This window comes from Mastomys coucha, unplaced genomic scaffold (genome assembly GCF_008632895.1).
Source record: "Mastomys coucha isolate ucsf_1 unplaced genomic scaffold, UCSF_Mcou_1 pScaffold1, whole genome shotgun sequence".
Classification (NCBI taxonomy): Eukaryota; Metazoa; Chordata; class Mammalia; order Rodentia; family Muridae; genus Mastomys; species Mastomys coucha.
Window position 1 is genome coordinate 14697094 of NW_022196891.1, and position 12257 is coordinate 14709350.

Sequence of the window (12257 nt, forward strand, 5' to 3'; positions counted from 1 at the left end):
TCGAACTCAGAAATCCGCCTGCCTCTGCCTCCCAAGTGCTGGGATTAAAGGCGTGCGACACCCGGCGTGGCAATGACAGACTTTTATTTGCTTGTCTGTTTTGCTCTTAAACACTTGTGCTGGCTGTTTTTGTAGGGACAGGTGGGTGTGGACACGTGTGCGCCGTGGGGTGTAGCTGGGAGTCTGTCTCTTGTGATTCTGTGTGAAGCCTCGGGCTTGCCCAGTGAGTGCTTAAGGGAAGAGAGATATCAAACACCTAGTTTTCCAGCTTCTGCTGTGATAGAGTTATGATTATGTTCCTGGACCAAGGGGGAATGAAGGGCGTTGAAAGTTTGTTGCACGGGCCAGGTGACCTTAACCTTCAATTGTAGTGCTGGAGAGGCAGAGGCAGGCAGATCTCTACCTATCCTCTAAAAGGACTTTAGAAAGCTGGGTGGTGGGGGCACACACCTTTAATGCTAGCACTCAAAGGGCAGGGCAGGTGGGTCTGTGTGAGTCTAGCCTGGTCTACAAAGCTAGCTCCAGGACAGCTAGAGCTACACAAAGAAACTCTGTCTCAAAAAGAAGGAGGAGGAGGAAGAAGAAGACGAGGACTTTAGAATTAATTTTCCCTGAGGTTAAGGAATGCTAACAAACTTTTGTTGAAAAATAAAGACCTTTGCAGGGCTTGGTGACACAGGCCTTTAATCTTATCATTCAGGAGTTAGAGGCCAGCTGGTCTACATACTGAGTTTTGGGCCAGCCAAGGCTCCATAGTGAGACCCAGCTCAGAAAAAATGTGTATGCACACACAAGTTTCCAAGTGCGCAGTATGAGTTTCTGTTTTTAAAATGTTTATCTGGCAGGGCACGCCTTTAATCCCAGCACTTAGGAGGCAGAGGCAGGCGGATTTCTGAGTTCAAGGCCAGCCTGGTCTACAGAGTGAGTTCCAGGACAGCCAGGGCTATACAGAGAAACCCTGTCTCAAAAAAAAAAATTAAAAGTAAATAAATAAAATGTTTATCTGTTTTGTCCTCAGCAAAAGAAGAAAGAAAAATCTACCACTGGAGTAGTTTATCTGGGCCACCTGCCTTCAACACTTTCTGAAAGCCATATCTATGACTACTGTGCCCAGTTTGGCGATATTAAGAGATTCAGATTGTCTAGAAGTAAGCGGGTAAGCTTCTGTGCCTGAATTCAACTATGTACATTTTGCTTGTCTGTTGTATGTCATCCTTTGTATTATTCATAGGCACAGTATTGTTACCTACAAAGTTCCTAATCTGGGAACTTTTCGCAAGCCAGGCATGGAGGTGCACACCTTTAATTCCAGCGCTCAGGAAGCAGAGGCAGGTGAATGGGTTTGAAGCCAGCCTAGTTTACGTCATGAGTTCCGAGATACCCATAGCTACATAGAGAGAGCTTGTCTCTAAATAAGTAACTATAAGTAAAGTAATTTTACAAATTGGAGTGGAATCACAAGAGAGTAAGTTTGGTATAGTGGCCCATACCTTTAGTCCCAACACTTGGGAGACAGGGACAGGCAGACCTCAGAGTTTGAGGCCAGTCACAGCTTCATAGTGTGGATTTCTGTCTCAATAAAAAGAGAGAAATCGTGAGGCTGTGGAGATAGCTCAGGCTATAATTGTCAACCTACAGATCCCAGGTCAAAAGCCGGGTATGGTCATAGACATGTGTAGTCCCAGTGCTGGGAAGGTGGGCCAGCTGACTAGCCAGCCGAGCCCAGCTCCAGGCCAATGGCAGACCTGTCTCACAGTTCAGGTGGTTGAGACCCTGGGAAACGGCTCAGTAGTGAGAGCACTTGTGCTGTAAACATGAACTGGAACACATGCACACGCACCCCTTCCTCAAGCACCAAGTGAAAGGCCAGGTGTAACCCCAGTATCGGAAGCTGGAGCCACTGATTGTAGGACTCGCTGCCTGCCATTGCCAAAACAACACACAACCTAATCAGTAAAAAGTCCTATCTTGAGAGAATACAGTGGCGAGCCATAGAAGGTACTGTGTGCATACTCCTGAGAGAATACAGTGGCGAGCCATAGAGGGTACTGTGCATGCTCCTGAGAGAATACAGTGGCGAGCCATAGAAGGTACTGTGCGTGCTCCTGAGAGATTACAGTGGTGAGCCATAGAAGGTACTGTGCATGCTCCTGAGAGAATACAGTGGCGAGCCATAGAAGGTACTGTGCATGCTCCTGAGAGAATACAGTGGCGAGCCATAGAAGGTACTGTGCGTGCTCTGGTCTCTGCCTGTACACAAACAAAACAAGACAGTTGAGCATCTTTAGGAATCGCACTGAAATATCATACTTTTAAGTCAGCTTCTGGTTTGTTAGAAGGCATTCCTATCTCTATGTGGGAGCACAGCATTGGGTGCTTACAGGGTTGGGTGTGCTTATAGGGCATAGCCACACATTGCTGATAGGGCTTCCCTCAGGAAAATCGGGCAGCAAGGATTGGAATTTAAAAGAACCTCAAGGGCAGAATCAGTATTCTAAATGTTCATTTAACTAAGGTAGTTGCTTCTCGTCCTCAGACTGCATGGATAAGTAGATCATGTTTATATCGTGACTGCTAACCCTGGGGTTAATGAACTTCAGTTTGGTTCAATGTAAGCCTTCTCTAGTAGATCCCCTAAAACCACAGGACCCAGTTTTTGTGAATTTGCTTCTACTGGGGTTTAAGTCATGGGATGGGAATTGTCCCTTTGTGGTACCATCACCTTCTTGAGGCCTACTGCCAATTGATTCCTCCCTGAAAGAAAATTTCCTCCTCTTGGGACTCCTGCTGGTTGCCTCTCCTCGTTCTTCCTCTTGGGAGACTGTCTCTGCAAGATCACTAACTACCTCAGTGGGACAAAGGTGTTCTTTCGTTTGAGTGTAGGGAAGGAGAAGGTGAGTCTTCCATTTTCCTGAGAAGCTTCCTGGGCTCTGACTCCTTTGTGGGTTGTTGAGTCTCCTGGAACTCTTCTGGCATGTACCTGCAGTCTCCTGGCTGCACACCTGCGGTCTCCTGGTGCAGGTGCCGTGGCCAGCGCGGCCAGCAGCCTCTTTTCCTTTGACAAGAGTTCCTCCTCCTCAGTTCCTCCCGCTTCCTGCTCATCTTGGCAGCCACTTCCTCTGCCTGAGTCATAGCTTCTAAAGTCTGTAGACTCTCCCGTCTCATAGGATGGCTTCTCCTCACTTGCTCTAGAGGCTTCTCCCCAAATACATCTGTGGGCCCCGCAAAGAAATAATTGATTCTTGATGTGTTACTGCATTTGTTTGACAGCTGTCAGGAGATGCAGCCTTTGTTCACGGTTCAGCTAGTGAAGATGCAGTGAAAAATGAGTCCATATTTGCTCCAGAAACTCGGTTCCAGTCCCAGAGCCTGGGAGTGGCTCAGATACTAGGATGGGCCGTCACTTGCGTGACAGAGACCGTGTACTCGAACGGGTTTTTAGATTTATGTTCTCTGAGCACCTTTAAAGGGTTTTGATTTGGTTGATTTGAGACAGATTAACTGTGAAGTTCTGGCTGTCTCAGACTTGCTACATAGACCAGACTGGCCTTGAACTTGTAGATATCCTGCCTCAGCTTCCCAATTACTAGGATTATATAGGCATTCACTACTATGCCCAGTTTAAAGGGAATTTTTATTATTTATCTATATGGGTGTTCTGCCTGTCTGTTTTCGTACCACATGCATGCCTACTGCCTGCAGAAGCCAGAGGGGAGGGCATCAGAGCTCCTGAACTAGGAAATCTCGGCTAACATGTGGATGCTGGGAATTGAACCAGGTCCAGTGCTCTTAATTAGCCAGTGAGCAGCCCCTATAGCCTTCCAAATGCTGCAGCCCCTGTGTACACTTCCTCATGCTGTGGTGGCCTACAACCATAAAATTATTTCATTGCTACTTCATAATTCTGATTTTTGCCTGTTTGTATGATGCTGGGGCTTAAACCCATGTTTTTGTCTGCATTGGGCATCCAGCCCTTGGCTTTTTGGGTTCTCTTTCTTCCTTTCTTTCTTTCTTTCTTTTTTGCTTCCTTAATTACTTTTATTTATTTGAATGGCGCAGGGGTGAATGTAGAAATCAGCTAGTTCATTTTTTCCTTCCACCATGTGTTTCCTGGGATTGAAGTCGGTTCATTAGATTTGGTAGTTGATGCCGTTGTCTGGGGAGTCATTTCACTGGCCCTTGGTTTTTGTTCTTGGAATGGCATATCCTTTCAAGTTACATTTCAAAGGATCTGTTAGTTTACAGTGATGGTCTCTTGTGTTGGAGTTCATAGTCCATAGTCCTGTTCTACCCCACTAGCCTGCTCCTGTGTTTTTTGGTGGGGTTGGAAGTGCTGGTAGGAGATGGTTGGTGGTTGATGCTCAGCCTGGCCTTACTCTGTCTGTTTAACTGAAGTTAACTTAGACTTGTTGGTGTTTGTTTTTGTACTGTGTTGTTGAGTGTTGTGGGACATTGGTATTTTCATGGCACACTGATGAGAGTTTATTTGTATTGCCCTCATTTCATGAATGACAGTCTGAGGCTTATATGTTACTTTACACAGGTCGGGTGTCAGTGCCAGGATTGAAGTGTAGATTTGAACTCCAGAACCCACCCTACACTTACGACCATTCTGGGTGTGGAAATCCACTTCTGAGCTGGTACAGGGATTAGGAAGTCAAGGCCTGTTCCTTTGTCTAGGCTGTGGAAATCAGTGCAAGTTCCTTGGTCTCGTGACACTGGAGACTTGGTTGTTTCCACCCTTAGTGTGTGAGGTGAGGTCGAGCTGCCTGCATCCTCCTCTTGCACTGAGGACTGAAACCGGGGCACAGTAGGTGAGCACCAGCTTACACTGCTAGTTTATTTTGAGACGATCTTACTTAGTTACTAGACTGTCCTCATTTTTTTTTCTTTTTTTTAGTTTTTTCGTGACAGGGTTTCTCTGTGTAGCCCTGGCTGTCCTGGAACTCACTCTGTAGACCAGGCTGGCCTCAAACTCAGAAATCCGCCTGCCTCTGCCTCCCAAGTGCTGGGATTAAAGGCGTGCGCCACCACCATCCGGCTCAGACTGTCCTCATTAGACTCACAAGATGGAATGGATCCTCCTGCCTCAGTTTCCTGTGGAACTGGGCTTAGAGTCTGGGATTGCCCAGACTGCTAGGTTTTTAATGAAAAAAAAAAAAAAAACACCCTGGCCCTCACTGGTGTATGACAAATGGGGCTGCCAATGAAGTGGGTAGACAAGTCCAGGACTGTGGTGCCCAAAGGATAGAAAAGCCACCCTGGCCCTCAGTGGTGTGTGACAAATAGACTGCCAATGAAGTGAGTAGACAAGTCCAGGACTGTGGTGCCCAAAGCATAGCCTTCTCTCCACCAGAAAGTACTGCTGAGTTCATTGTAGCCACAGTACTCGCGGGTGTATCACGCTGAGCTGAGCCTTAAGGGTACCAGAGAATCTGTATTCCAAGCTGTGACTGTCTTGTCTGTCTGTGTGTTAGTTCAGGGCATGGGGGAGTCGTGGGGGGTCTGTGGCTTTGAAATAGTAAAAAGTTGTGACTGGGGCTTTTTAGGAACTTGGGGCTAGTTAGACTGAACTGCTCTTTTGTGGGTTTTCTGTTGCAGACTGGAAACAGCAAAGGCTATGCCTTTGTGGAGTTTGAGTCTGAGGATGTTGCCAAGATAGTTGCAGAAACAATGGATAACTACCTTTTTGGTGAAAGACTTCTATCGTGTAAGTACCCTGACCTGTCTGCACTGTGATGGGATTACACAGTGGCAGTACTATGTGGCGGTGTGCTCAGGAGGAGAAGCTGACCCATCCTTAATGGGTCATTGTAAAGACCTTTGCTCAGATTGAAAACTGATGGGGTTAAAGCCCAGCATAAGAGGCACATGCCTTTAATCCTGGCACTTGGGAGGCAGAGGCAGGCTGATCGAAGTTCATGGGCATCCAATGCTATGTAGAGACCTTATGTCAAAAAAGGAAAAGAAAACTAGTGGTTAGAAGCATGAGCCAGACTAAGGGACAGCAGTGCAGCCTGAGGTCATTTCTTACCAAACGAACGGTAAATGCCAAACCAGAGGTAACTAACCTTTACTTATGGAATGTTAGGGAACTCAAATGGGGAGCGGTAGGTGGGCCACAGGTCAGATTCCTGACACCCACAAAACTAAGAAGTTCAATGTGAGGCCTGGGTGCAGCCTGTTAGCTGAGTCTACACAGGGCAAGACCAAAATTAAAGAATCACATTTCAAGATCAGTGACAGAGGGTGCAGCTCTGGTTGTTAGCCCGGTTCCAGGCTCGGTGAGGGGCTGTCTGAAGGAAGTAAAGCAGAGGGTAAGAGAGAAGAAAACCACGTGTCCTTGCTCTGCACTGGTGACTCACCTACAGACACACATGTACATCGTTTACCACAGAGATCGGGAAGTGGAGACACCAAACTTTTGTGTCCCATCACAGGAAACCTGTGGCATCACCATCCAGGTCTCTTTCTTTGGAAGGTAGACCTAAGTGTCCAGCCTGCCCTGGGACCAGTCCACAGGTTCACAGGGCTTTCCGTAACAGTTTTCTCCAGTCCCAATCACCATGGGAGACATGGTCAAGGATGGTCCATGTTCAGCTGAAAGCCTGGCTCCTGTTGGCAGAAACCTGAGGGCATGGGCGCTCGGCTTTGTCTGCTTTCAGGGGAGTGCCGATTCTGGATTCTACTGAGTTTTTTGACTCTTGCCGCAAAACCTTACCCTGCCCAGGATAGAGTGGGATTGTCTGGGACTAGGAGTGTAGTTCAGCTGCTGGAGTGCTGGCCGAGCGTGCACAGGGCTATGGATTTCACCCCTAGGGCACATGCACTGCATCTGATGACACAAACCTTTAATGCCTATATTTGGGGGGTGGAAGCTGGAGGACCTGAAGTTCAAGGTCATTCTGGGCAACTTTACAGCCAGCTTAGGCTACGTGAGACCCTGTGTTTTAAGAAAAAAATAAAATAAAAAAAGAAGAGGGCAGAGAGGTGACTCAGCAGGTAAAGCTGCTGGCTGTGAAGGTGTGATGGTCTGAGTTCAATCCCCAGGTCCCACATCAAAGTAAGAGAGGGCCACCTCCACAGAGTTGTCCACTAGCCTCCATGGACAGGGTAATTGAACCCAGACACATGCATTTGCAGAGACAATAATCATTGTTTGATGTTTAAAGGTTATGTCTTTCACGTAGTTCATATCACAAGAAATGGCTATCTGGGAAATATAAAATTAAAAGACCCTTTCCTCTTCATTTGTTTGTTTTATAGGTAAATTTATGCCACGAGAAAAAGTCCGTAAAGACCTTTTTATTAGCCAGTGGAATGTTCCGTTTCATCCACCATCATTTCCAGCAGTGAAACGCTATAATCAGAAACGAGGACATTTGCAGATGTTGAAAATGGAATATCGGTTTAAGAAGAAGGAAAAATTACTCCGGAAGAAACTAGCTGTAAAGGGGATTGATTATAGCTTTCCTTCACTGGTAAATGAATTTTCTAGTTTTCTTGGTGGTTTCTCTTAGGGGTGAGCTTCCTGCCTCACTAGTTGTAGCTCACGTCTAGGATGCTACAGAATCTATCCCAGGGCTCCTCACACGCTAGGTTTCGGTTTGGTTTATGCATGTGGCTCTTTTGGTTGATTGGCGGCCAGGCTGGAGTCTACCCATGCTAGGCAAGTGCTCTGGTACTGAGGATGGAATCCAGGACACTGAGCATGCATCATGCATCCCTCCCACCCTCAAACACCTTTTAGAGACAAGATCTGGCTGATTTGCATGGACTGGTTTGAATGTAGTTTGTGGCTCAGGCAAGCCTTCATCGTAGCTCCTCTTGCCTCTGTGTCTTGGGATCCTGAGTAGATAGATGAGCCTACTATAGCCCTATACAAGTGGCTGGTACTGTTGTTGGTGTTGGTAAGACTGGGTCTCTCATTCCAACCTGGGATCAAAGTTAGCATTTCTTGTCTTCCTGCCTCTGCTTCCTGAGTGCTGGGGTTACAGACATATGCAATGATTCCAGGTTCATGCAGTCCCAGAACTATAACCCAGAGCTTTGAGTATTTTACTTGGTATGAACTACATTCCCAGGCCCCTGTCAGGTTTTTTCCCCCAATATAATTTCCTGCCTGTGTACCAGGTGTCCTTAGAGGCCAGAAAAGGGCATTGGATACCTAAAACTATAGTTTACAGATGGTTGCAAGCTGCCATTTGGGTGCTGGGAACTGCATCTGTGTCCTCTGAAAGAGCAGTCAGTCGGTGCTCATAATTGTTGGACAGTCTCTCTAGTTCTGAGTGGTTTTTTTGTTTTTTTGTTTTTTTTCTTAAAAAAACGAGGTCTTGCTACATGATTTAGGCTCCCCCATGCCTCAGCCTCCAGGTGATAGGACTCCTACTCATCCGGGTTACAGCAACCCATTTGGCCATTGGACACTGATGCTTAACATAGGAATTCAACTACAGCGTGTGTGTATAGCTGATAAATGCAAATTGTTTATTTGCAGGTCCTGCCTAAGCCAAAGAAAGAGGTTTCAAACATTACTGTCACTCGTGGGGATTCTGAGCTTAACCAGGTAAGATCATCTGGGTAAGGGCACTGGTTACTATAGAAATACTTTCAGGAGTGTCTGCAGGACACCAAGCCTGGCCACCTAGGTGAGACAGTGGGTCTCACCTAGGTTGTTGACGGTAAGAGCTAACTCTTCAAAGTAGTCCTCAGAGCTCCACACACTGCTCACACATGCTCACAGAGTAATCAAAAAACTTTTTTAAAGGTAAATTATCTGAAAAAAAGTAATTTCTGCTACATCACTTTTTGTTAAAGGTTTCGTGTAGTTGCTGGGTATTTGGGGGTTTCTTGAGGGACTTTTTGAGATCTAGTGATCTTAGTATAGCCCAAGGAAGCCCCTTAAGCCCCCAAATTACAGTGTTCTGAAGATGAACCTCCTGCCTCTCACATTGCATCCTTGGTGCTGGGGCTGTAGGCTTGTGCCACTAGACCTGGTCTCCTGCATTGTGGGAATGTGCCTTTTTTTTTTTTTTTTTTTTTAAAGAATGAATTATTTCCGTATATGAGCATACAGTAGCTGTCACTGACACACCAGAAGAAGGCATCAGGTCCCATTACAGGTGGTTGTGAGCCACCATGTGGTTGCTGAGAATTAAACTCAGGATCTTTAGGAGAACAGTTGGTGCTCTTAACTGCTCAGCCATCTCTCCAGCCCCTACATTGTAGATTTTTAAAATCATGTGGAGAGCTGGGCCAGTTAAAAAGAGCACTTACTACACAAATATGAGGTCCTGAGTTCAAATCCTAGAACGAACATAATGTCCGGTTCATGTTCATGCCTGCGACCCTTGGAAGAGGGGGAACATGGACATGTGATGCTTATTGCCCACCAGTCTAGCTTCCAGAGGTCTCAGGGAGAGACCTTGTCCCAGGGAAATAAAGCAGACTTCTATACACACAGTTGTAAGCCACCATATAGGTGCTGGAAATTGATCCAAGGTCCTCTGGTCTTAAATCTAGGTCCTAAACCATCAGTCCAGCCCCTTGATCTTCATTATCTTGTCATTTTAGTTAAGATTTTGCTTCATGTTCTTTCAAACTGGAAATAGTCATAAAAATCAAAATCAAAGTGAATCAGGTGAGCATGGGTTCTGTGATTGACTGTGATTGTGTATAGGTTGGACTTCAGCAACCCCAGGAGCAAGAAGTGACTTAGCAGAGGAATTTCTGTGCTGCTCAGTCTCTAGCTAATCAGGAAACAGAGAATGAAGCCTTGCTGGACTTTCCCCTCTGCTGCATTAGGGAATCCCAGGTGTCTTCACTAGGGTTGCCAAAGGCTTCCTTGACTGAATCTTAAGAATGTTTTCTATCTTCCATAGAACTCGTCAGCTTTTTTTCCCACAATTGTAAAAAGTTGGTGGTGAGGTGACATTTATTTCCAGTCTTTTTTTTTTTTAATTTATTTATTATTACACATAAGTACACTGTAGCTGTTTTCAGACGCACCAGAAGAGGGCGTCAGATCTCATTACGGGTGGTTGTGAGCCACCATGTGGTTGCTGGGATTTGAACTCTGGACCTTCGGAAGAGCAGTTGGAGCTCTTACCCGCTGAGCCATCTCTCCAGCCCCTCTTTCCAGTCTTACTATGCCTTCCTCAGAAGCTGGGTGTCTGTTGCTCCTTTGCCCCAGTCTCAAGTCACAGAGGCATTGTGTCAGAATTTGAGGACAAGCACCGTAACATCTGAGGAAAACAAAGTCTTTACCCTGCTGACGGGAACGATTTGGCAGTTTAAAGATAAGCACACCACTGTAACGTGAGCCTGTAGCTGAGAAATAAGCAAATTGTTCAAGTCCTAGCCTTTCCTTTCAGGATTCACCTGCCGAGACAGAAAGGCTTTCAGATGTGCCTAGGAGAAAGGAGAAGATGGTGAAAGGGGGGCTTTCCAAAAACATTCCTAAGAAGCGGAAGAGGTCGAGGAGGAAGAAGTCGTCGGTGGACAGCCAGGTGAGCATGTCCTTGCGTTCTGGGAATTGGTTGCTGTAGACATAATTTGAAGGATGAAAAGGGGTCTTCCTTGTGTCAACGGGAAATAAAAGCAGGCTGAAAATAGACCCCATGGTGCACCTTAAAACTGGGGGGGAGAGGTGGTGATGTGGGGTGAAAACTAGGACAGCAGTGATTCTGGGTGGTTGTTCTTGGTGCCTGTGCTCAGTCCTGGACTGTAGTGTGCTTGTTGCTTTCAGGATCCCACACCAGTTTGTACGCCGACGTTTTTGGAGAGGCGAAAATCGCAAGTGATGGAAGTCAGTAATGACAAAGATAATGAAATCATTTTCAAGCTGCCTGTGCCCCCAATGAAAGAAGATGCGCAAAAGACTCCAACACCTGCAAGCCCTGGGAAAAGAAGACCGAGAAAAAGGAAAAGCAAACAGTGACCCTGACAGCGTTCAGTGTGCATAGGCAGGTGTGATCTGGTTATAAAGGCCTAGTGTATTTTAATAGGTCAGTGACGAGCAAGCAGATAAGACTGTGTAAGAATACACGTATGTTTTCCCAGCGAGGAAGCCACCAGGAACCTGGCTGCTTTGCCCTTTCCTGTCCTGAATTTGTCTTCAGGCTTCATCGCTCCCTTAGCTCTCTCCTTACGAAACTCAGGCTTAACTACCACCAAGAGTCTTTGTGGCCGATCGGTGCTGTTTGGACTGTGTGTAGTTTTGTATATAAACCAAAAAAAAAGAAAAAAAAGTCAGTCTTCAACCTCAGGCATCTGAAACTGGAAGTTCATTCCAGAAAGTGAGAGGGCAGTCCAAGTGTGAATAGAGTTATTTGCACATGTGTCCAGGAGCTGAGGAAGAATCCGAAATGACCCACAGTTACTTGCAGCTAAGCTGGTGTGTAGGTTTCACAAGTCAGTTTCAGCAGTTGTGTTCAAGATTTCTGCAGTTTATTTGTGTACAAGAGAACCTAAGAACTTTGGGGGGAAATAAAAGCTGTCTCCACCTCCTGCTGTAAGTCCCTGTGCCCTTCTGACCCCTGCTTCTACATTTCCAGCTGCCGGGATTCCAGGTGTATATACCACTATGGTGTTTTTGCAGTGTTAGGGGTGAATGGAAGCCAGGGCTTCATGCATGCCAGATAAGCATTCTACCTACACTCCAAACCTCTACTTAAAACTAAAATTCTACGCTGGGAACTTGGCTTTGCTACCAAAATCCCTGTGTAAAAGAAAAAAAAAGTCCTGTTTTGCTTTCTTTTCTTTCATTTTTATGGGGGTGCTTGTGCCCATGAAGACAGAAGTTATTGCCAGAGTTACAGACAGATGTCAAACCACCACTAACATTAATTCTGGGAACCAAATTTGGATTCTTTGGAAAAGCACTGAGCCCTCTCCCATTCCTAAAAACAAGCCTTTAATCCACAATGCACTTCCACTCAATCTTCCTCCTTCAGCTCTACTTAGAAGGGTCATTCCCACTTCAGTTAGAAGCGCAACATTTTGGACCCTCAATCCTCTAACTGCAGACGTGACACTACACCCAGCTGGGATTATTTTTCTTTTTTTTTTGGTTTGGTTTGGTTTCTCTGAGTAGCCCTGGATATATTGGAACTCACTCTGTAGACCAGGCTGGCTTCGAACTCAGAAGTCCACCTGCCTCTGCCTCCCAAGTGCTGGGATTAAAGGCATGCGCCACCACTGCCCGGCTGCTGGGATTATTTTTCAAGTTCAATCTTCATTATAAACCAGACTAGCCT

General features: G+C 46.1%; 1 protein-coding gene across 1 annotated transcript in view; it reads left to right on the top strand.

The window, feature by feature from the left end:
* The window catches only part of Nifk (nucleolar protein interacting with the FHA domain of MKI67), a 12470-nt gene extending 954 nt beyond the window's left edge, over positions 1-11516 (top strand). Inside the window, exons 2-7 of the mRNA XM_031380121.1 lie at positions 1019-1156; positions 5602-5710; positions 7267-7481; positions 8498-8566; positions 10374-10508; positions 10748-11516. Of these exons, the coding sequence (XP_031235981.1) occupies positions 1019-1156; positions 5602-5710; positions 7267-7481; positions 8498-8566; positions 10374-10508; positions 10748-10939 (858 nt within the window). The 3' untranslated portion in view covers positions 10940-11516. The remainder of the gene's footprint in view (positions 1-1018; positions 1157-5601; positions 5711-7266; positions 7482-8497; positions 8567-10373; positions 10509-10747) is intronic.
* Positions 11517-12257: the final 741 nt, after the last annotated feature.